Genomic DNA, 24,063 nt, shown 5'->3' on the forward strand with positions numbered 1-24,063 from the left:
ACCTCGCCCGGCTAGTTTTTGTATTTTTAGTAGAGACGGGGTTTCACCGTGTTAGCCAGGATGGTCTCGATCTCCTGACCTCATGATCCGCCCATCTCGGCCTCCCAAAGTGCTGGGATTACAGGCTTGAGCCACCACGCCCGGCCTAGAACCTATTTTTTTAAAAGCAAAGTGGCGGCCAGGCATGGTGGCTCACGCCTGTAATCCCAGCACTCTGGGAGGCCGAGGCGGGTGGATCACAAGGTCAGGAGATCGAGAGCACCCTGGCCAACATGGTGAAACCCCATCTCTATTAAAAATACAAAAATTAGCCTGGTGAGGTGGTGCATGCCTATAATCCCAGCTACTCTGGAAGTTGAGGCAGGAGAATCGCTTGAACCCAGGATGTGGAGGTTGTAGTAAGCTGAGATCACGCTACTGCGCTCCAGCCTAGGTGACAGAGAGAGACTCTGTCTCAGAACAAAAAAAAAGCAATGTTGCTTCTGAAAGATGGGTGAAGGGACCATGTGCGATGCTGACTGTCCCCGGAGGGGGAGGACCTCAGAGCCCAGGCTGAGAATAACGTCCCAAATGCTGCTTGGGAACAGTTCTAATCACAAGAGTGACATCTTAAACTGTTCAAAACATGTAAAAAACAAAAACAAACCTAGAAGGGGTCTGCCCTTCCTAGAGGAGACAGCGATGTTAACAGAAGGTGAGGGCAGATAGATGGCGTGACGATGAGGTCTCACATCCTCCAAGGGCCGTGGTCTCAGATGATACCAGGACAAGGGCAATATGAGGACAGATCCCTAAAGTGCAGGGGACTGCCCTGAATGAGCTGTCGGAGGCAGTTGGTTGTCCCATCCCACCTACCCTGCTGGGTGCAGCCTTGTCTTGGGAACCCCTGGCTTGCTCAGCCAACTCGATCCTGAGCATGCATTTGCAGGGCCTGGAGCCTGTGTGACAATGGACGGGATGGACTTGATCTCAGCAACACATGCCAAGTCCCCATCATACCCTCAAGGACACCATGGAGAGGTGCAGACCCAATGCTGGCCCCATAGTTCCCCTGTCTCTGGCATGGGTTTGGGGCCCTGCACCACCAGCAGGGGAGGCCAAGGAGGACTGGGTGAGCCAAGTGTGGAGTCATGGGGCGATGACATCTGGGGAGGAAGGAGGATACAGAGTATGGCCAGAGCTGCAGCCAGGACTTAGTAAGTCTGAGGCTGAAAGAAAGTCGACAAGGAAGGTTCAACTCTCACCTTCAGCAGTAGTCTGTGGGGTGCATGCGGTGCAGGCTGAGCCCCTGTTGGTGTCCAGGGAGGTAGCACTTCCTGGTGGCCACAACCTCTGCACACATCACTCCACCAGGATAGTGCCTAAGGGCAGAGGAAAGTCCAGCCCTCAGGGAAGTGATGGACCACGGGGATGGGCTGGAGGAAAGTGCACACAGTTGGACAGGAGGAGCCCAAGATTTAAGCTCTTCCCAGGACAAACCAGGGCCAAGACTGACCACAGAATCTGGCCAGCGCTGCTACCGTCCACACCACACAGCAGTGCATGAAGGGGCCGGCTGGCCCCTGGGAGGGCCACACTGAGCTCACTTTGCATCTAGACCCATCTGGATGGCTCTGGATATCTGACCCCACAGCCTCACCCCAGACTGCCCAGGCTTCCCGTCCCGCAGGGAGGCTGAGTCTGCCCACCAGAGGGAAGCCCCCGCAGCCAGCTCGCCATGCTTAGGCTCACAGGCCTTGCCAGGACACAGTTGGCCATTCAAAGGAACAGATGCCGGGCCCCTCAGGAACAAGGAGGAGGGGCTGGTCCAGGCAGATGAGAGCGTCATGGGAAGTAGATGGCCCTCATAGTGGCTTGTCATGGGCTGACTTCAGGGACACAGCCCCATACGGGAGTTGCAGGAGCAGAAGAGAGGCCAGGAAGAAGTCTCTAGGTGTAGGCCAGGGAGAAGGGAGGATGTTTCAACAAAGGGGCAGGACACCCCAGGGCACATGGGGAGGAGGGAAGGCAGGACACCCCAGGGCACATGGGGAGGAGGGAAGGCAGGACACCCCAGGGCACATGGGGAGGAGGGAAGGCAGGACACCCCAGGGCACATGGAGCATGGAGATAGGATTGTGGCTCCCACTCTTGGTGACATTGAAGTGACACCACCAAGGGCTGTCTCCCATGAGTTTGGGCCTGGTTTCTCCTGACCCCACACACCTCAGGAGTCCTTTACCCATTAGGACTCTGAGGGCTGGATTTCTTCAGAAGGAAACTCAGATTCACTTTTAAATGCAATGGCTGACGCTGTGCAGATGGGACCAGGAGGGGTGGGAGCTATTTGAGGAAGAGGGCTGGCCTCCCGTGTCCTCTCTGAATTTGCTGTTAGGAAAACAAAGCCCACTCATCCTGCTGACTGTGGTCACCCTCCTGTCCCCAAGGATCTGGCTGCGATAGAAGGGTCTTGAGGGGGGTCTTCCTGTCCCTCCCTTGACCCTGCCCAGTGGGGCGGTGACTGAGACCCCAGGCAGGTGGGCATTGGCAGCCTGTGGCAAATGCCTCCAGGCCCAGCAGGGCAGCCTCAGAGGTGGTGGCTGCTATCACCCTGCATGGTGGAGCTGTCCCCAGGGAGGGGCTTGTGTTGGGCTCCAGGGGCACCTGGGCAGAAGCAGATTCAAGCCACAGGCTCTCAATGTGTGCAGGGGCTCCGTGGCCCTGGGTCTGATGTGCTCTAGGACAGGTGTCAGGGAGGTGGCCTGAGAGCAGCTTGGACCTCTCCTCCCAGCCAGTCACGGCCTGGAAGAGCCCAGGACTTCTGCCAACAGCCCTCCCTGACTATGAGAGGAAAGGTTGAAGGGGAAGCTCCGTGTGCTCAGTGCTGCACACACACGGCACTCAGATCCCTGGGAGCTGAGCTAGATGCCCCTAGTGCTGCTGGAACTGAGCTGCCCAACACGGTAGCCACCAGCCAGTGTGGAAGCTTGGGTTTCACTTTTTTTTTTTTTTGAGACGGAGTCTCACTCGGTCGCCCAGGCTGGAGTGCAGTGGAGCCATCTCCCTGCCTCAGCTTCCAGAGTAGCTGGGATTACAGGCATGCGCCACCACACCCGGCTAGTTTTTGTGTTTTTAGTAGAGACGGGGTTTCGCCATGTTGACCAGGCTGGTCTTGAACTCCTGACCTCAGGTGATCCGTCCACCTCGGCCTCCCAAAGTGCTGGGATTACAGTTGTGAACCACCACGCCCAGGCGGGTTTCACTTTTTATTAAAATGAAATAACTTGTGCCTGAGCACATTATTTCTGCTCCAGCACAGAGCAGCGTCCTGGTGCCTGGGGCTTTCTCACACCAGGCAGCCCTCTGCCCCCACCCCCAGCCGCCTTGGCCCTTCCCTGTCTTGGTTTTCCAGCCCTCTCACCTCAGCCCACTCACCTCAGCCCACTCACCTCAGCCCTCTCACCTCAGCCCACTCACCTCAGCCCACTCACCTCAGCCCACTCACCTCAGCCCACTCACCTCAGCCCACTCACCTCAGCCCACTCACCTCAGCCCACTCACCTCAGCCCGCCTTGCAGGGTACAGGCTCAGCCTGGCCTCCCTCCTGAGGGTGCCCAGCTTAGGGTCAGGCTTGCCCAGCAGGAGCCTAGGGACAGGGGTGTTTCCTTTGAAAGTCACTTCTGTGTGCCTGGCTGTGCCCTCTGAGCAAATACGGACCCAGAGGGGAAGGCAGGGCCAGGGCCAGGGTTGCTGGCCTTGGAGGTGAGGAAGGAGCCCCAGAGGCCCCTCCTGGCCAGCATCTCCTACCCCCTTGACTCGCTTTGTCCCCCTGGTACCCCAGGCCACACAGCACCATTGCCCCTGCCCCAGTGCCTCCTCTTGCTGCTCCCCGGGGCCACTCGCACTAACACCACCTGCTGTTTCCACAGTCACTTGCATCCAGCAGATCCTGGGAGGCCGTTCTCCATTGTCACCAAATGGGTGGTCGTCCACCAGAGACCCTCAAGGGTGAGTCCCCACACCACTCTTGCCAGGTGTGTGTCTGTACCTGCAGCTGTGTACAAGGAAGTTTAGGGCTGGACTAGTTGTGGCACTGGGAGCTGGAGGGGGTGAGGGTATATGTGTGTGTGTGTGTCCTTGTGTCATGCATGATGTGTGCATGCATGTGCATTGTTTATGGTGTGCACCCCGTGGAGGTGCATATGTTGTGCATGTGTGGAGGCATGTTGCATGCCTAGTGTGGCACCTGTAAGTGTGCATGTGGTGCATGTGCATAGAAGTATGTGTTGTGTTGCATACATGTGTGTACATAGAGGTCGTGTATACATTGTGCATGCCTTGGGTGAGGCCATTGTGTGTATATGCACATGTGTGTATACATCTCGTGTGTGCATCTTGCACCTGTGCGGGAGTGCATGTACCTCCACACATAGAGGTGTGAGTGCATAATGTCTGTCATGAGTTGGTCCGCGTGTCTGGTGCCCTGTGGCAATGTGTGTATACATATGGCATCTGTTGCATGCACATGTGTGGGGACGTGCATGCATGTTGTAGCAGTGTGTTGTGTGGCAAACGTGTGGGCATGTTTGGTGAATGCATATATTGAAGTGTATATGTGGGTACATGTGTGCATGATGTCATGTTTGCATGTCTTGTGCATGTGTTAATTGCATGTGTGTGCACTTGTGTGTTGGGGGTGTCTGCACATGGCCCTCCCTTCCCCTCCAGACCTTCAGGGCTGGGAGGGGTTAGTCTTCAGAAATCAGCCTGTTGCACCGCACTCCAGCCTGGGCGATAGAGAAAGCTAGTAACAAATGTCCACTCAGGGTCTCACTGTGAGCCCCCGCCAAGACTCCACTCTGGCAGGTGGGGACACAGGTAACAGAGGGCTGACGCTGCTGGGAGCAGGGTGGTGACATCAGGACTCGCCAGGGTCTGCCAAGTCCTCCCAGCCCTTTCTCCAAGTTTCTGCTGCCCCCAGCTTAGGTCTGGGCAAAACAGTTCTAGGCTCTCTTCAGAAGAAGGTTGGTCACCCCCCAGGGCACAGGGTGGCCTCTCAGAAGCTTAGCTGTCTCTGCTCCTCCCTCTCTCCCTTCCTCCCTCTCTTTCCTTCCTTCCAATCTCCTTTCCTCCTTCTTCAACCCCACCTTTCCCAAGGCTTGGTTTAGCCTGCTGCTTCTCTGTAGACAGGCAAGCAGTGTGGACCCTGGGACCATCACCCTGAAGGTATTTAAGACCAACCTCCCCACTGGTTTTCATGCTGGATGGGGGTCACACCGTTCCTTAGGCCATCGATGATCTTTGCACTGCTCTGGGGAGAGCGCCACACCAAGAGCACATCTGGGACCCTCTCCTATGCCCTTTACACGCCACCATGACCCCTGCTCCCTCTCATCTCTGCATCCCAAGCATGTCCTGCTGTGTCTCACCTGCGTCAGCCTCACCTGCGTCAGGTGCTCCTCTTGGGGCCACATGGGTTGGTGCTAGGATTCATTGGTTCTCCTGTGAGGGGTCACAGACATTTTGTTACCAGACCCCATGATTTATCTGGTTAACTTTGGGGCCAAGGCATAGAAGTGGAGGTCAATGGTACCTCCTCCCCAATCTGAGGGACAAACAGAATTCTTGGTGTCTCAACCTCCTGTTGAGGGGGACAGGATGTCCTTTTCTCCTGGACAGAAATCCACCGTCTTGATCGTGACAGCCCAGGAAGCAGCAGAGTGATGGGGTGCTCTTACCCCACGGAGGAGGGTGGCAGAGAGCAGAGGGCAGTTGATGTCATCCCAGGGAACTGCAAAAGAGCCAGGATGGAGCTGTAGGTGGGAGCATCACTAGGTGGCCTAGCAGGGGTGGGCACAGCCTCAGAGCTACCCTGGAGCCTCCAGGCCTTCTCGCCCAGTGCCTCCTGCAGCCCATGTTCACTTAATGCTCCTTCTCTTCAGAAGAACTGCTGGTCTGTTTCCTCCGGGAAGGGGGCACATGTGGCAAGTCTGCTCTGGGCTGGATGGAGAAATGCAGCCCCTGCCCCTCCTCTGTCCGACTTCTCCATGTGGCTGCACAGGGAGCTTAGGGCCTCCACCCACTCACGTTGGCAAAATCATCATGTCCAGAGGCCTGTGGGTTGGTGCTCGGTAGACAGGGATGCATGTGCCCCAGTAGATTGGGACCCCCACGGTGACGAGGAGGTGGAGGTGGGGGACAGAAGCCCCAATGCTGCCCTGTCAAGGGGGCAAACGGCCTCATCCCGCCTGCTCCATAGGGCATGGCGGGAGCTTTCAAGGAAGCTCTGGGTTTCTGCTGGGGGCCCTCAGCGCTCGGGGCTGTGCCAGTCTTTCCACATGGGGATAGCGTATGTCATTCATTCTGGGGGCCACTTTTTCACATGTCAAGATCTCTGAGGTTTACAACCAGTGTTAAAAGTGGGTGGAGTGACTCTGTTTTGTCTTTTTTGGCGGCTCATCAAGCAGCAGTGTGATCCCGAGGGTAGTGTGTCAGATGGAAGCAGTGCCAGGACAACGGGGCACTCACCAGGGCGAAGGGGTGGCTTGGGAGGCTGGCCAAGGGGACCTGAGAGCTCCAGGGACCCCTCCCCTGCTGGTCACGGACAAGGAAGGCCTGCAGCTGAGAGACCCCACTGCTGGGATGTGGTGAGGCTGATGGGTAGACCAGGGCCTGGTGGGTTTGAAAGCTGGGACAGGAAGGCCCCACAGGATGCAGTGGCCCTGGGACCCCCTCAGGCCCTCAGTGCCAAGTGTCCCCAGTCTGGGAACAGCAGCCTCCTTGGCCGTTGCTGCGGGACAGGGAGCAGATGTCCTTCTGTCTTGAGCAAGGGCACTGCTCCCTGTGTCAGAGCCTGAGTACCCCCCTGACCTGTGGATACCCAGCGGGCAGGGGCTTATTGCAGGGGCCTCCTTCCTGCCCCATGTAGTGGAGATGACCGGAGCCAGGGGCACTTGGTGGGTGGATGTCCTGGGCTGCCCCTAGTGCTGAGGCCCCTAGGCGCTTCTCCTTGCCCTTGGGAGGTCACCATCTCAGCAGGAAATACTTGAACCTCCCCTCAAGCAGCCCCTGACATCACGTATCTCTGGGGAGTGGGAAACAGGGAGGAGAGAGAGGGCCATTGCAGTCCCTCAGCCAGTGGGAGTCCCAGGGCCACGGGAGCCCTCAGGCACTGCACAGTCTGCCCCAGAGCTGTGGGGAACATTCAGTTTGCTTGTAAGGATGAGCTTGAGGTTTTGGTCTAACTGGCCCCCAGGTTGCCCTTTCAGGGTATGGGGATCCAAGCTCAGGCTGAGAGCCAGCTTTCCTCTGAAAGGCCAGAGCTGCTGCGTCTCTGTCCCCAGGGGCAGAGGGGCTGTGGGGTTGCAGGCTCAGCATCTGGGACTCTGGGGTGAAGGCTCAGCTGTGCCTTGCAGACACCATGGGGCAGGGCTCAGACCTATGCGCCTGTCTCTTGCAAACCACTGTTTTCTCTGTTTTGTAACCTCCCACCCCTCCCTGCATAACACCTCTGGATTTAAACAATGTGCATCCTTGTGCCGGTCACCTCCCTGCAGCCGGAGAACCTGCTCCTGGCCAGCAAGTGCAAAGGGGCTGCTGTGAAGCTGGCAGACTTCGGCCTGGCTATCGAGGTGCAGGGGGACCAGCAGGCGTGGTTTGGTGAGTGCCAGGGGCAGGGTGTGTTGGCTGGCAGTCGGCAGGGCAGTAGGTGGTGTGACAGCCCCTCGTGGCCTCTTCCCCTCTCTCTAGGGTTCGCTGGCACACCAGGCTACCTGTCCCCTGAGGTCCTTCGCAAAGAGGCGTATGGCAAGCCCGTGGACATCTGGGCATGTGGTGAGGCCTGGCCTGAGTTGGTGCAGGCAAGGCTCGGGTGTTTTTAGGATCTTCACCTACATCCGGGAGGTGCAGTGACCAGCAACGTGTTGCCTATCATCTGGATTTATCTGTGTCAGAACCTGCCCTTGAGCTGCCCTGGCAGGGGTCTGCCCACGGCAGCCAGGAGCTCCTTTCCAGCCCAGATTAGCGTCTCACAATGACCCTGGCGCATCCAGTGCTTGCCCTGCGCTCCAGCAGAGTCTGGTCCCAGAAGTGTGGTGGGGACCGGAGTGGAGAGGAGAGGTCAGAGACTGTTGGGCCATGGGCAGGGCCCCTTCTTGGGTAGGGGTATCCTCCCACAGAGGTGGGTAGCAGCAGAGGGGCTTCACGCCACCCGCATCCCCGTGATAGTTTGGGTGTGGGGCAGAGTGTGGAGGGGTTGGCTGTGCCCTTCTGCCCCAGTGTCTACTGCACAGGTGGGGGCAAAGGAATGCTGGGGACCCCAGTGCCCTCCTAGGGCCACAGGAGCTGGGCAGTGAGGGTGCAGGGCATGGGCTCCATGGATGGTGGCACCTACGAGTGGCTGTGGTGCTCACAGGCCCCATCCGCAGGGGTGATCCTGTACATCCTGCTCGTGGGCTACCCACCCTTCTGGGACGAGGACCAGCACAAGCTGTACCAGCAGATCAAGGCCGGCGCCTACGACGTGAGTGCACTGGCCCCTCTCTGACGTGCTCCCTTCCTCCAGGTGTGGCCGGGTGAGGGCAGCCTGGGAAGAGGCCAGGAGTGGGGTGAAGCCACCTGTGGCCAGGTCCTGGGTTGTGCTGTCCCAGATTGGTGGCCAGAGATGAAGCCCCTTGGAGAATTCTGGCCCCTGCCCGAGACGGAGCTTCAGGCCCGGCTGGGGCACTGTTTCCTTCTGCAGTTCCCGTCCCCCGAGTGGGACACCGTCACTCCTGAAGCCAAAAACCTAATCAACCAGATGCTGACCATCAACCCTGCCAAGCGCATCACAGCCCATGAGGCCCTGAAGCACCCGTGGGTCTGCGTGAGTCACCCTCGGTGCCCGTGGTGGGGAGGGGGCTCCTGGTGGAGGTGGCCTCAGACCACTCCCCTGGCGAGGGCCCCAAGAGGGTCCTGTTCCTGACATTCAAGAGCTCCCTTGGGTCCCCTGGGTGCTCCTTGTGGCCTCTGGCTTGGGACACACCAGCACGTTTGTGAGGCCTGGGGCTTGGAGGGCATTGGAGGGTAGAAGCAGTCCCTTCCTCCCAACTGCAGTCCTGTCTGTGAGGGACAGAGTGGGTGAGGCAAGGGGGAGACGAGTCTTAAATCCCAGGCAGGTGGGGACAGACAACCCTTGCGACAACCCTTGCTGCAATGGTGGCTGATGGCTCTTGGCATGTGGGGACCCTGGGGTGCTGCAAGCCTTGCCGCCCTGGCCTCTCCCCTGTGCCTTGGGCTCCTGGCTGCCATATGACCACCCCTTTCCCCACAGCAACGTTCCACGGTAGCCTCCATGATGCACAGACAGGAGACTGTGGAGTGTCTGAAAAAGTTCAATGCCAGGAGAAAGCTCAAGGTGAGGCCCTGGCCCCTAGTCCCAGGCATGGCCATGCTTCCCTGCGTCCCTCTGGGCTGGAGCAGAGGGGCCTTGGAGGGGTCTGGGTAGACCTAGGGGTTGCTGCTGCCCCCAGGACTGAGTGTTAGCAAGTCCCAGACTGGATGCATCAGGTGAACTCAGGCCAGCTTGGGAACGAGTCCAGAGGGGCCCTGGGCCAGGTGTGGCCCCTCCTAGTTGTCTGTGCCACCTCCGAGCAGCCCTTGGAGGGGCCGTCCTGAAGTGCTGGCTGCAGGCTCCTCACCTGGGCTCTGCAGGCAGTACGCACCATCTGGCAGTCACACTCTTAGTATAAGCAAGTCTGAAGCTTCCGGCTCAGACAGGTTTGGTAAGGAGAGCAGAGCCACACACACTGGTCTTGGGTGGGCCGGGGGAGGTCAGGGAGGGAGGTGGGCACCAGTAGGGTATCCGACCTGCTTGCTTTGGCCAGGGCTGGCTCCAGTGACCGCACTCAACTCGTGGGTTCCAGGCTGGGGACTTGTTGCCTGACTGCCCTCTGCTGGTCTCTGAGCGGTTCTCCCCGGAAGCCCCAGGACTGGTGCCCTGTCTGAGCCTGTCAGGAAAAGAAGGGGCTGTCAGGGAGCTGGACCCCAGAGGAGCTGCCAAGGTGACCAGCTGTTCTGGCGACCACTGAGGCGTGAGGAGTCTTGAAGCAGTTAGAAACTGTAGTTGGTCAACAGGTTTAGGCCCAGGGTGTGTGTAATTCTGGAAATAGGTGATCTGTCTCAGTGTGGCTGTTGGGTTCCTGGAGCTCTTGCCTCTCTGGAAGGCTGAGGTCATGTCAGCCTCATGACCGTGAGTCTGAGCATCTGGGCAGGAGGACAGAGGTCTTATCCTGGCCAGAAGCCAGCAGGGAACACTGATGGGACAGCTCTGGTTTTATCTGTGTCTCTCCCCAGGGAGCCATCCTCACCACCATGCTGGCCACACGGAATTTCTCAGGTGAGCCTTTCTTCTCCAGAGAGACAGGCACTGCCCCATCCCTGCTGGCCCATGCAGGATAGCGCCTCCTTCCTCATCAGCCTCTCCACTCCTCCTCTGCAGCAGGCCCTCCCTCGGCGTCTGCCTCACTCAGCTCTGAGACCCACTGCCCACCTGGCCCCTCTGGGCTCCCACCTTGGGTGATACCACAGGGTCCAGTCCCCTGAGGCCATCACCTTTGTGCTGGGTCTGTGTCCCTCCACCCCCTGAACACGAGCGTCTGTGCTGCCCCACTGGGGCTCACAGCATCGTGTGTGTCTGTCCAGGCGTTTGTCGGGCATCTGTGTGGCCTCCTTGTCATTTTGAGTGCTCTGAGCAATGTGTTTTGTGCGGGAGGAGGGCAGAAGGGATGCGGGGTGATGCGGGAGGCTCAGGGGCCTCCTTCCGAGTTCTGGATGAGCTGCAGCCTCCTGCCCCGGCCGCTCAGAGTGGGTGGTTGGGAAGCAAGTTCTCTTGGTGGGGTGTGGGGTGTGGTGGAGGGGTGGGGTCTGTTATAGACCCCTGAGGCCCAGGGCGCTGGCAGACCCATCTGGGGCATGACGTTAGCCCCAGAGTGGAGCCAGCAGCCCAGGTCTGGACAAGCTGTGCCCGTGGCTTCTCCGTCGTCCGACACTCCGTGTGCGAGCGTCTGTGATCCGTCTCTCTCGTTGTCCGTTTGCATCTGGCGCCCCCCACCCGCCATCCTGTTACTTTTGCTGTGATGCTGTACTGCTGGGAACGCGTGCACACGGTCACACCAACACTAATAGGACTGTCCTGTCTGCTGTGTGCTCACCACACCCTTCGGGCACGAGAAGCCCCCACTGGGGTTTTCTAAGGAGAAAGGAGGCAAATGCTTTTCCGTGTCAATCAGTCCAATCTTGTTTTCACTCTCTTGAGCAAAGGATTCTGGAACCATCTGTCACCTAAACTTTAACTCTAATCTTCTTCTGCTTCCTTTGTCTCTTTTCTTCCCTTACCTCGCCCACCCCTCGTCTGTGTCCGCCCACCCCTCCCTTCCCCTCGTCTCTAACCCGGTGCTAACAGTGGGCAGACAGACCACCGCTCCGGCCACAATGTCCACCGCGGCCTCCGGCACCACCATGGGGCTGGTGGAACAAGGTAGATGTGTCTCGACCAGCGTCCCGTCCGCTCCCGCCCATCCCTCCTGCCAGCATGCAGCCCCCTGCTGCACGCAGCCGCTGGCTGGGCTCCAGAGCCGCCCCAGAGGCCGCCAGGCCCCCGGGAGCACCTGCTCCCGTGTGGTCACATCCCAGCAGAGCCCACCGCAAGGGCAGGGAGGCAGCCCCCAAGGCTCCTTGCCTGTAAGAGGAGGGGCTGGGCTAGGTGACTCATGGGCCACACCAAGCCCTTCTGGTCCTGGCCCCTGAGGTCTGGGGGTCTGAAGACCCCCATTAAGAATGGCCTGGGCCCCACAGGGAGCCACTGGGCCTGCTGCTGGGGAGTCTGAGTCCTGAAAGGAGAGCCTTGGGGAGCAGGGCCAGAGAGGCAGAGGCCCTTGGGGCAGACCCACACCCTGCCCCTTGGGGGCCGCACGGAGACGGTGGTCTGTGCTGCTGAGTCCCACACATGCATGTCTGCCCCGAGCATCCCCCAGGACAGGCCGCTCTGGAACGGGGTGGGGGTTTTAGGCCCCCAGAGGAGACTTTCAGGGTTTCCTCTTGCGTTGTTTCTGCAACGTCCTCCTCCCCTGGCACCAAACCCTGTGAGGAAGAAGGCCGGCACTGCCCACCTGCTCCTCTGGGCTGTGCAGGGCCAGAGCCCAGGGGCCCAGGTTGGCTTCTACCCACCTGCTGGCTTATGACCATGGACAGACCCCATGAGGGCTAAGTGACCCCAAGACCTCCTTGCAGCTCCAGCCTGAGCTGAGGGCTGGTGAGAGCTTAGGTTAGGCCAAGCTGGCAATGCCTGGCCACAGAACACAGAGGGACCCCAGGTCCTCCCTGGGCTGAGCTACTGAGTTCCCTGTCAGTGCCTCCAACATGGGCTGGGGACCGGGCAGAGGTTCCAGGGTGCTGGGGACTGCCTTCCCCAGGCCTCCTCATGACCCCACAGGGTGAGCAGCCTGGCCTTCCCAGCCAGAGAACCCTCCTCCTGGGGAGGCCCAGGCCGTCCTCAGGGAGGGCAGTCTGTTCTCCTCCCATGAGCCCAGTGGACGTGTCTAGCAGGCAGCACCCCGGGACGGCCCTCCTGCGTCTGCTTCATTTGACAGGCCTTTCCAGAGCACAGGCGGAAGGGGGCTGTGATTAGAAAAGGGTGAGGCTAGTGGCTTCTGGGGAGGTGCTGCTGCCCAGGTGACAGTGCTGAGAGACAGCTGCCTCTACGCTGCCCTGTGCCCGGAGCTCCCGCTGCAATGCCCGCCTGCCTGCAAGTGAACGTGGGGCGACGGTGCATGAGGCCCTGCATGTGTGGCTCCACCCTGGGCGCCGAGAGCGGCTCTGTCCTGGAGGGTGGTCAGTGCATGTGGACAGAGCCCAGCATGGCTGTCCTGGGTGACCAGCTAGGGGGACAAGGCAGAGGCGGGGCTGAGAGGACCGCCCATCCTGTTAGGTCAGCCCAGCTCAGCCATACCACACGACAGTGAGCAGGGAGCTCAGTTCTCTGCCCATGGCAGCTGAGTCTGGTACCATCCAGTCAGATTCTGGTACCAGCCCATGTGGCATAGCCCCCTCGACCCGCAGAGAGACCCTGTCTGTCGAGTGTGCTTCAGTTTGGCCTCTGTGGTCTCTCCTGCACTGATCGGGTGTAAGGGCACAGGAGACCCAGTGTCCGGCCAGCTGCAGGGTGGCAGCAGTTGCCCCGGCCTGGAGACCTGGGAATGGGCAGTGCCTTCCCAGGATGGAGGGCAGAGGGTCTCTCCTTGTCCCACAGAGGCCTGCGGAACCCCCAGCCCAGGTGTCTGGGATGCCTGTGACTGCTCCACCTACCCTGGGCTCCTGCGGCACCTAACGCATGCTTTGAACTTGAGACACAGAAAGGCAGTTCCTGTGCCCTTGAACGCTAGTGTAGATGGGTGTCGACAGGACTCTGGCCACGGTGAATCTGGAGTTAGTCCCAGGCAGAGATAAGAAATGAGCAGCCCCCCAAAAAATGGGTGGCCAGGAGCCATGCGCTCGGGAGGGCCGGGCCTGTGCAGCCCACACTCGCCCAAGGCATGCACAAGCGATTGTTGTAAAAGCGGGCTCACAAGGAAGGATGTTTGGGAACTGACTGAGACCACAGTGGCGTCTGCTGCCGGGCTTCCCAGAGCGCTGATGGCAGCATCGGCATGAGTCCTTCAACGAGGGCTGGTTTGTACGCAGCATTTGCCGCCCACTGGACTGTGAACTTCTGTCTTTTTATTTCCCACTGCTGCTGTGGTACATCTCCAGCAGCACAGTTTGGAAATGCGGGTTTTGATAGGCTCAAGGATCTAAATGGAACCTTCTTAGTACCAAGGACTGTCCCGGGTCTCTGTCAACCCCGCCGATGGGCCTAACTGTGTTGCCTCCTTTCCTGTGAGGATTTTCTGAGGACATGCCCGGGGAAAGGGCTCAGTTCCGCTGCTGACTGGGGCGCCGTGCTGGCCCCAGTTCCAACGCAGAGCCTGGCTGGAAGTGCCGCTGGGTTGGCAGAGGCTGCGTGCCTGGCTGTCCCCTCGGGGGTGGGGTAGAACCAGCCTTCTGCACACCGCCTGCTTCAGTTGGCCACAGCTTTTTAAAATGTGTGTTTCTGGAAGGGACTGGGTTCCTTCCTTGCCTGTTCAGCTCCCCACGACAAATGTCCTTAAGGCGAGGCTGGATGCCTCCTTCCTCGGGCTCCTAAGAGGAGCCTGTCCCCCAGCCGTGTCGGGCAGCTGGTCACCAGCAAGGACAGTATCCCCCAGCTGCAGCCTCAGGCTGGCTGGCGCTGGGCAGATGTTTCTGGGATGAATTGTGTGTGCTGGAGATGGGAGGGGAGCAGAGAGGGCGGGATACAAAGACAGGTGAGGGGGCTGTGGGGGCCTTGGAACCCTGAGTTCTGAGTCTTCAAGACTCTCCCTCCACAGCAAGTTACAGGGAAGCAGATCTGAGCCACAGCGAAGGGGAGAGTTGTCAGTTTGCGCTGTAAGGAAGTGGGCAGTCGGCATCTCTGGTCCTGGGAACTCACTGGGCAGGGCTGCCTTGGGGCATGAGGGAGGTGGTCCTGTGCGCGGCTTCACCAGGTGGGGCCTTAGGCCTGGGGACGGGAGAGTGATGCCTGAGGCCCCTCTACTTCTCCATGGATCCTGGGAGGGACTCCTGGGCTTGATACAAAATTGTTGAGCATTAAGAGATCTGTGAAGAAAGGGAGGCTGGGAATAGAAACTGTGCCCACTGCACATGGGGTCCCCGGGGCCACGTGCAGCCACTGGTCAGGCACGACCGCAGTCCCTACAGAGCCCAGGAGGGGCCAGGGCCATGGAGGAGGCAGTACTGGGCATCTGAACAGGGAGGGGATGGTCAGCAGGGAGCAGGCCCAGGCCTGTCTATGCCCTGCGGGGTGCAACCTCCTGATCTCCATGGCAACCTGGAGCACCCAGCGTCAGAACCACTGGGAGGGCTTGTGAGGGCTTGTGGAACAGATGCCCCGCCCTGGAGAGGTTCTGGCTCAGGAGGGTGGGGTGGACCTGGGAATTTGCATTTCTGACTGTACAGGGCACTTCTGCTGCTGCTGCTGCTGGGGTGGGGGGATGATCCCATTTGTGAAGCGCTGCAGTCCTAGGTTGAAAGGTGCCTGCCTGTCCCCACCAAGGCCTGTATGGGCAGCCCGGGGTCCCCAGGCAGGAGAGCCCAATTTCATGGCCTGGCCAGCCAGGATCCTCGAGCCAGGAGGTGGGGGAGGGGTGGGGGGTTGCTGTGCCACCTTCCTTCCCGGCTTGGCCCGGGGGTAAGCATCCCCACACTTCCCACATCGTCATCCCCTGGGCTCCAGCCTGGCTGCCTCTCTAACCCTGCTGCACCAGCTGGCCGCATGGCCCTGGCTCTTTTTGGTGAGCGTGGTCCAGGACAGGTCACCTGTGAGTCCTGGGCCCGCAGGCTTGCGCCCCTTCCCGAACCAACACAAATCTTGTTTTCTCTCTCTCTCTCTTCCTTCCTCACTCCCTCCCCTTCTCACCTTTCCTTTTCTGTAAGGTAAGCTGACTTCCTCTTTTGGTTTATTTTTTATTTTTTTATTTATTAATTCTGTAATTAAAATCCTAACAGCCATGGAGAGTGTGGGCACCAGCGGCTGGGGCCAGGCCCCCCGACCTCTGTGGGGGAGTGTTGGGTGAGGCAGAGGCCCTGCTGCTGGGACCAAGTGTCCTTGGGGGCTTGTGGGCAGAAAGGCCTGTGTTGACCCCAGTCAGTGCACAGAAGCGGCCCCAAGGCCAGGGCTGCCGGGCAGCTTGGAATGAGGGCAAGCAGGGCTGCCCTCGGTGCCTGAGCCGGGAGGCCCATTGGGCAGAGCTCTGAGGCCTGGGTGCCAAGGTATGGGAGTCTGAGAGCAAGGTGAGCGCCTGGGCTGGGACAAGGCCCCTGAGTGGGTGGCCAGCTGCAGCCCACCCACCCCTACCCCAGGATGGCGTGGCCCGGGAGGGCATGACCTCTGGGGTGCTGGCTCAGCTGCCCCCACCCCAACCTGGCACGGCTAGTCCTGAGCCCATCATGGAGGAGGCGGCATCCTGCCTTCCTCTAGGAAGAGCTTACATGTGGCCCAGAAGCCAATGGGACTCCCCAGCACCCACGCGCATCTCTGGGTCTGGTCAGAGGAGAAATCCGGATGCCTGTAGGAGCCCCAGGGTCATGGAGGAGGCTGGAGACAGGGCTGTCCTGGGGTGACGGGACGGCCCCCCACCTGCTCAGAGCCAGCTTGGATGCTGGAGCCACACTTGCCTCAGGACCCTGGGCTTGCTCCTGGGGAAAGAGTGGGGTCAGGGAAAGGGGTGGGGGTGCGCTGCAGCGAGACCCAGGCCCATCACTCACCATACCTTCTTCCTCCCCATGCAGCAGCCAAGAGTTTACTCAACAAGAAAGCAGATGGAGTCAAGGTGAGGCTCTGGCCGGGCCCTGGGGTGCTGGGGGGCCCAGAGCCTGCAGTTTCACCCCCACTCCCTGGGGCTCCTACTCTGGTGTCCCCCTCCCCCCATGCCCTGGCAGACACGGGATGGGGAATTGGCGAGTGAGGGGCTTCTCCCGCCTAAGGGTTCCTCTTCCCTCTCTCCACAGCCCCAGACGAATAGCACCAAAAACAGTGCAGCCGCCACCAGCCCCAAAGGGACGCTTCCTCCTGCCGCCCTGGTACTGAGCTCCTCAAACTCTGCCTCTCAGCCCCTCCTACGCCCCTGGCTGTGTGATTGCTGCTGGTCAGAGGGGGCCTGGTGAAGGTGGGGTCTGGCCCCGCCTGGCCTGTCTGACAGCACTCGCATGGCCCCCGCCCCTCATCCCTCACCAGTGGTGAAGTGGAGAGAAGAGGCCACTGTTGCAGGAGGGTCCACTTCAGACAGTTTTAGGGCTGCTCTGGGGAGCCCCTGACTGAGACCCACAGATGTTGGGGTACAGAGGAGAGGCCCAGCCTCCCACCCATGTTGACTTGTGGATGTCTCTCCAGGAGTGTTCAGGATGTCACTGAGGCAGAGGACACCCTCTCCCCGCCAGGACCCCACCCTTAGCTTCTCCACCATCCTCAACAGGCTGACCCACAGACCACTCCCAGGGTCTGGCTTGGTGGGGCTGGGCCAGGCTCTGCAGGGGAACAGCCCGTAGTGGCACATTCCATGGCCCGTGGGGAGACGGGGCCACAGTGGTGCAGTAGAGAGGTGTCTAGGCCAGGGGCATCCAAGGAGGGGCTTGCCGTCACGTCTGTGTTCCCTCAGGAGCTAGCACACCCGTGCTGCTCTGTGGCTGCCTGAGAGGCAGGACTTAGGGGCTCCCTGCTGGGGAGGGGAGGGGTCCCCACCATGCTCCGCTCTGACTGCGCCTCTCAGTGCCCCTTGCCCTGGGGCTCCTACAGGTGAACCCTACAGCAGTACTCCCGAGGATGTAAAGTTGTGGCTGGTGGGTGCCGGCCTTCCTGCTGGGGCACTGTGCTGTGTCCCCTCAGCTGTCCTAAGAGCTTTGGGGCTTGCTGGCCCATAGGTCCCCACATTTGCTGGAAGCAGGTTTGGTGTCCCCTGAGAACCCCAGGCCAGGCTTCGGGAGCCAGCCCCAGACCACCCACGGGAATACTGCGTTTGCCAAATGGCCACCCTGAGACCCAGGAGAGGAGAGCGGTCCTGGGAGGGGCGAGCTGCTCAGAGCAGCCAGGCCATGGCTGGAGGGTGGCCTGGTGCCAGCCTACCTAAGGCCTTCGAGCGGCCAGGGTGGCCCACGTGCCAGCCTCACAGCCAGCCCCATCTCGGACCCTGTCCATCCCATGTGCCACCCCACCCCATGACATCTTCAGACCTGTGCCCCCCACCACGCTGGGGCACGGGTTCAAGCAGCAAAGGGTGGGGAGTCCTCCCCAAGGCCGAGCCTGGCTTCTCTGGCTCCCACACACATTGTGCAGCTTGTCGGGGCCCCACGCAGTCCATCTCCTGCCCTGGACAGCAGCACCTCCGCCAGCCTGGACAAAGCTCCTGTCCATTCCATCCCTGCCGTCTGACCCAGGCTCCTCCCGCAGCTGCTCCACGCCGCCTCCATCCCTGTCCCCACTCTGCTCTGCACTTCTTTCTCGCGGGCTCTGGCCACCCGTGCCTCCTCTGCCTCCCTGTTCCCCTCCTGGTGGTCTCTGCTTCCTCCTCTTCTCACTTCCCTCTCTTTCCTTCTTCTGTGTCTTCCTTCTTCTGTAGGAGCCTCAAACCACCGTCATCCATAACCCAGTGGACGGGATTAAGGTACTGCCCCCCTTTCCTCCTCCCACTTTCCCCAGGCAGGAGGCTCCAGGCCAGGAAAGAAGTCTGGGGCAGCATCTGTGCCCGAGTGGAGGGCAGATGTCCCATGGCCCTGGCCGCCCCTCCCCACAGCACAGCAGGGCCCCAGTCCATCTTTGTGGGCAACAACAGGACAGACTGGTTCAGGCCCCAGGCTTGCCACTGGAGGTGCTTGGCACAGTTGCGCCCAGTCCCCATGTGGCCGACACTCTCAGACCGGGGCTCCGCGTGTCCCACCTACCGCAGGCGGTAGGGCTTCCTGAGGTCTGGAGCGGGGCCTGCATCTCAGGAGCTGTGTCCTTGACCCTCCTGGCTGTCCTCCACCCCACCTCCCTCATGCGGCCCCAGTGCTTCCTGCTGAGCAGACCCTCCCTCCTCTGCTCCCCTCTCTGCTCTGGCCATCAGCTCCCATCACATTGACATCATCTCTCTGGGGCCAGGGAAGGGGCTGGCTCTCTGGGGTGGTGGGAGGGATGGGGCCAGCAGCCAAGCCATTTCCAGGACTTCCAAAACAGCGCCGCTACACCCAACACAGCCCTCCAGCCCAGCTGCCACCTAGGCCTGGGCTCCTTACAGAGCCCCAGAGTGCCTCTGTGGGGACCCCACTTCCTTCTGGCCAGTGCCACCACCCAGCCCATCATCAGAAGACATCTTTCTCCATGGCAGGGACCAAGGGGCACCCATGGTGCTAGGCCAGGACCTGGGTGTTCTCCCCACCTGGCAGCTGGGGATGGGTGCCCCATGTGTGTCTGGGGTGGGTCATGTTCTCTGCAGGACCCCTAAACAACCTTCTGGGCTGTGGTGAACTCTGACCCTGCACCTAAAGACCCGTAGTTCTGGTCTAGGGCCCCGAGCAGTGTCCAGGCAGTGTCCAGACCAGGGGCGGACCCCAGGGACCTCGTGAGATGTTTCCTCTGAGGAGCAGAGCAGGCCTCCTGGGGAGCTGGGGATGGTCTTTTGAAGGGCAGCAGCCCTGGAGCAGGGTGGGAGAGACTGGGCCACCTCTGCCCTCTAAGGCCACCTGAGAGGTGAGGCCGGGGCCTGGCTGTACATCCAGTCCCGGATGGGCAGGTGCCCTGAGGGAATGTGGGTGGCAGGAGTGCTCTGCCTGGGGCCAGGCCAAGGTTCCTGGAGCCCTGTGCGGATCTGCAGAGCTACTGGGAACTCCTCACCCTGTATTTTGGATGACAGCGGCTGCTGCTTCATCGGAACCAGCCAGTCCCATTGTGTTTTACGTCTTGGAATTTCAAAAGCCCGTTTTCCTCTCTTGTTAAAGAGTCGGCTGAGCATACCAGTCTCTGTGCCAGGCTCATCTTGCTGGGAGAATTGGAGCCCTCATGTGTTGGGGATGCAGGGTGGCCACAGCACTAGGGTGGCAGGGCCAGCCTCGGACTCCGTGCCAGCCTGTGCCGGCTGCCATGAGAATGCGCCCTGGTGAGGGGCGCCCTCCCAGGGACCAGCACAGAACTGGGTGTCTTCTCCGGTCACTGCCGCATGAGGTCCACAGAGCTGGGGCACTGCAGCCGCCAGAGGGCATGTCCCCTGAGCCCCTGACCTTTAAGCCCGGTCAAAGCAGCTGGGGCAGAGGTCAGCCTCAGAGCCTAGGCTGGTCCTGATGCAGGCCCAGCCCTGTCCACCTGCCCTCGGCCACGTCCCACCTGTGCTTGGCTGCATCCTGACCTACTGCCTCCCGTGTTTCCTCAGGAGTCTTCTGACAGTGCCAACACCACCATAGAGGATGAAGACGCTAAAGGTACCTGCACTTGCGTCCTTGTCCCACAGCGGCCTTGGCACTGCTGGGCTGCTCTTTGAGGCGGGTGGGACTTGTGCAGGGTCAGCTCTCCTGCGATGCCTGGTGTGTGCATGTGTTGGGGGGCTCGGGGGCCGTGTAGCTGCAATCCCACCCCAAGCTTGGGTGTCAGGCCTGCCCAGAGAGTGGGAAGTGTGGCAGAGATGACTGGCAGCCGGGCAGTCTCAGTCACCACATCCAAGTGAGGAAGCCACGGCTTTGCGCAGAGGCAGGTTCTCCACACCAGGACCCTCACGGGGAAATAGGTTCATGGGTAGAACTTTTTCCAAGATTCTGTCTTTGTCTTAAAGCTCCTTAAGCTTGCATTTCTGTCCAGCGTGCACTTGCCAAGTGGCCGGGCAGCTGGGTGGGTGCTTCCGTGTTTGCCTTTGCTGAACCAGGAGTGGCCTCCTGCGGTGGGTTTCTGCACCACAGATTCCAGGGCCCCCTTCCTTGCTCACCCAGGCCAATGTCTTGTGTGTTCCCCAAGAGGTCCCCAGGGCACCCGGCACTGGGGCAAGTTCCATGGAGTCCGCTGCCTCCAGACCACCCATGTGGGGCCTCCTGACCCTCATCACTCACACGGTCACCTAATAAGCCCTACGCTGTTCTTAGGGCTGCCCCGGTGCCCGACAAGGGTCAGCCACTCTGCCAGTTTAGGGGAGAAAACTTCTCACCTGTCCAAAGCGTAGCCTTGCTCCTGCCCACGCTGTCCAGCTGTGACACTGTCCCTGAGCAGAGATGAGCACAGGACCTTGGGCCCTGGATGCCACAGAGTGGGTGTGTGATTCCCTGCAGTCTGGAACAGGCCCCAAAGGCAACAGCATGGAAGCTGTCCAGAGGTTCTGCCATCACCCTCAGCCCGGTGGGGCACTGAGCAGTGAGGGAGGGGACCTGGGAGGGGGGCCCAGCCTGGATCCTGCAGGGGAGAAGAGAAGACACCCCGAAGCAGCAGTCGTGGCTCAGATCTGAGCCCAAGCAGCCTCTTGAGGTGGAGGCAGACACCCCCCACCCCACCTGGTGCAGAAAGAAGCCTTGCCAGGCTGCCCTGAGGCTGGTACAGAGTCCAGGCAGGCCCAGTGGCCATCATGCCCCTATGATAATTGTCACTCTCCCTCCGTGGGCCTGGCCTCTGCTGGCTCTGGCCAGGAGTGGTCACAGCACTAGGGTGGCCTCTGACTCCACGCCAGCCTGCACTGGCCTGTGCTGCCCTGGCCTCTGCTGGCTCTGGCACTGGCCCCGTGTTGGCTCCTTCAGCCTTCACATAACTGCTGCAGCCACCACAGGCTCAGGACCCCCATAGGGTGGCCACCCCACCTCCGCCCCAGGAGCCCCAGGTATCCAGCTGTCACCCCCTTCCTCCCTCCTGGCCTCCCCCGTCCTTCTCCAGTTGCATTCTTTGCCTGCGGGCGCCCCACCCACCTGCCTGCCTCACCTGTTCCACCTCAGCCCCCAGGGTCCCTGACATCCTGAGCTCAGTGAGGAGGGGCTCGGGAGCCCCAGAAGCCGAGGGGCCCCTGCCCTGCCCATCTCCAGCTCCCTTTAGCCCCCTGCCAGCCCCATGTAAGTAGCCTGGGCCCTGCTGCTGTGGGGGTCATGTTGGAGGGCTGGTAACCCCCTAGAGGGGCCGCTCCAGAGCCAAGGGCAAGCTGAGCATGGACCCTGGCTCCAGCCTCATCACCCCACAACCCCTCACTGGGGCTTCCCAGGGCGGCCGAAGCCCGTCGAGCCTCACCTCTTTGTGAGGTAGGCCCTGGACCCCTTTCCTGCTCAAAGCCACTGGGCAGGATAGGAGGCCCCGGAGGCTCAGGCCTCAATTCCAGTCTTCAGGGTTGGCACAGGCCTCACTCCACCTCAGCTTGCGGGAGGGGGGAGGTCCTTGCTATTGAGGCAGGCTCTGATTCGGGGCCTGACCCCAAGGCCCAAGGGGTCTGGAACATGGGACCCCTACCACTGACCTCCTCCGCCTTGCCGCCTCCTCGTATGTCTGTCTGCCTCATGTTCACATCTCATCTGTTCCACCCCAGCCCCCAGGATCTCTGACATCCTGAACTCTGTGAGAAGGGGCTCAGGAACCCCAGAAGCCGAGGGCCCCCTCTCAGCGGGGCCCCTACCCTGCCTGTCTCCGGCTCTCCTAGGCCCCCTACCCTCCCTGTGTAAGTAGTGGCCCCAGGCCTGCCGCCTCTGCTGCCGGACAGCTCCCTGCGAATGGCCGGCACTCAGCAGCTTCCCACCTGCGTGCACGGCCCAGCTACCCTGCCCCGGCGCTGCAGCCTGGCGTCCTGCCCTGGTGGGGCTTCCCGTGGGCTCCCACCCTAACCAGCAGGGCAGCTCCTGGCTTCTCCCTTAAGGGCCCAGCCCCCTACACGGTTCCTGCTCCCACTGCTACTCCCCGCTCGCTGTCCAGCCCCAGGCCCCTCCCAAAAGGGTCTGTCTGGCCCCTCTGAGGCCCCCCATGTCCCTAGACTCTCTCTGCTCATCAGTGTCCCAGCTGCAGACTTCACACCCACCCAGGGGCCCTGCCCATGGTGCCCAGGAGCTGCACTCAGGGCCACCCTGGTTCCTGATGTGACCCCAACCCCTGAGTGCCCTTCCTCAGTCTAGGGGGCTGAGGAAGGTGCCAGAACTAAAACCCCGGCCAGGGTCCCTGGAGCTCACCAATAAGGGGATATTATGGAGAATCATAAGCCTGGACTCCGCTGACCTGGGCTGTCCTCATGGGGCCAGGCCAGGCCAGGCCTTCTCTGTACCGCCCGTGACTCCCGCCTCTCCCTGTAACCCTGTCCAGTGTTCCTCAAGGGCCACTTACCTGACAGCTTCTTGCTGGCCAGCAGCTCTCCCTGGAGTGTGCCCTCTGCCCACAGCAGCTTCAGCCCATGNCCAGCAGGGCAGCTCCTGGCTTCTCCCTTAAGGGCCCAGCCCCCTACACGGTTCCTGCTCCCACTGCTACTCCCCGCTCGCTGTCCAGCCCCAGGCCCCTCCCAAAAGGGTCTGTCTGGCCCCTCTGAGGCCCCCCATGTCCCTAGACTCTCTCTGCTCATCAGTGTCCCAGCTGCAGACTTCACACCCACCCAGGGGCCCTGCCCATGGTGCCCAGGAGCTGCACTCAGGGCCACCCTGGTTCCTGATGTGACCCCAACCCCTGAGTGCCCTTCCTCAGTCTAGGGGCTGAGGAAGGTGCCAGAACTAAAACCCCGGCCAGGGTCCCTGGAGCTCACCAATAAGGGGATATTATGGAGAATCATAAGCCTGGACTCCGCTGACCTGGGCTGTCCTCATGGGGCCAGGCCAGGCCAGGCCTTCTCTGTACCGCCCGTGACTCCCGCCTCTCCCTGTAACCCTGTCCAGTGTTCCTCAAGGGCCACTTACCTGACAGCTTCTTGCTGGCCAGCAGCTCTCCCTGGAGTGTGCCCTCTGCCCACAGCAGCTTCAGCCCATGCCACCCGACAGCCAGAGCATCTACCCTTCACTCCTGCAGCCTCCTCTTCACGCACCATGCTGTCCCCAGCAGCACCCTCTGTCCTGTCTCCCTCTGTCCCCCCATATCCCCTTGGTCACCCTACAACCTCTCTACCCGCTTTGGTCCCCTAAGTTCACCCTCTATCCCTACACCCCCCTCTGTCCCCAAATTCCCCTGTTTCCCTCATGTTTCTGTATTCCTCCCCAAACTCTGCTCTGTCCCTCACATTCTCCCTCTGTCCCCACACCCGCTTCTGTCTGCCACACCCCTTTCTGTCCCCACATCCCCACTGTCCCCACACACCCTCCTCTGTCACCCACACACCCCTCTGTCCCCACACCCTTCTGTGTCCCCACATACCCCTCTGTCCCCACAACCCTTCTGTCCCCACACCTTCCTCTGTCCCCACATCCCCTGTGTCCCCACACTCTCCCTCTGTCCCCATATCCCCTCTGTCTCCCATACCCCGTCTGTCCCCACATCCTCCTCTGCCCCACACTCTCCCTGTGTCCCCACACCCCTTCTGTCCC

At 60.8% G+C, this 24,063-nt stretch overlaps 1 protein-coding gene across 2 annotated transcripts in view; it reads left to right on the top strand.

Annotated features, from left to right (window-relative positions):
- LOC108529387 (calcium/calmodulin-dependent protein kinase type II subunit beta-like) overlaps nucleotides 1–22,916 on the top strand; it is a 69,685-nt gene extending 46,769 nt beyond the window's left edge. Inside the window, exons 7-22 of one of the 2 annotated variants that reach the window (XM_017871690.1) lie at nucleotides 3,932–3,963; nucleotides 5,659–5,667; nucleotides 6,542–6,552; nucleotides 7,536–7,638; nucleotides 7,729–7,812; nucleotides 8,406–8,500; nucleotides 8,720–8,842; nucleotides 9,290–9,373; nucleotides 10,312–10,354; nucleotides 11,420–11,494; nucleotides 16,384–16,421; nucleotides 16,600–16,671; nucleotides 18,204–18,248; nucleotides 19,989–20,037; nucleotides 21,523–21,636; nucleotides 22,101–22,916. In XM_017871690.1, the coding sequence (XP_017727179.1) occupies nucleotides 3,932–3,963; nucleotides 5,659–5,667; nucleotides 6,542–6,552; nucleotides 7,536–7,638; nucleotides 7,729–7,812; nucleotides 8,406–8,500; nucleotides 8,720–8,842; nucleotides 9,290–9,373; nucleotides 10,312–10,354; nucleotides 11,420–11,494; nucleotides 16,384–16,421; nucleotides 16,600–16,671; nucleotides 18,204–18,248; nucleotides 19,989–20,037; nucleotides 21,523–21,636; nucleotides 22,101–22,237 (1,114 nt within the window). In that variant the 3' untranslated portion in view covers nucleotides 22,238–22,916. Of the gene's footprint in view, nucleotides 1–3,931; nucleotides 3,964–5,658; nucleotides 5,668–6,541; nucleotides 6,553–6,637; nucleotides 7,639–7,728; nucleotides 7,813–8,405; nucleotides 8,501–8,719; nucleotides 8,843–9,289; nucleotides 9,374–10,311; nucleotides 10,355–11,419; nucleotides 11,495–16,380; nucleotides 16,422–16,599; nucleotides 16,672–18,203; nucleotides 18,249–19,988; nucleotides 20,038–21,522; nucleotides 21,637–22,100 lie in introns of those variants that run through there. The other variant, XM_017871689.1, reaches the window with a different exon arrangement.
- Nucleotides 22,917–24,063: the final 1,147 nt, after the last annotated feature.

The sequence above is a fragment of the Rhinopithecus bieti genome, unplaced genomic scaffold (assembly GCF_001698545.2).
Source record: "Rhinopithecus bieti isolate Rb0 unplaced genomic scaffold, ASM169854v2 scaffold_6908, whole genome shotgun sequence".
Lineage (NCBI taxonomy): Eukaryota > Metazoa > Chordata > Mammalia > Primates > Cercopithecidae > Rhinopithecus > Rhinopithecus bieti.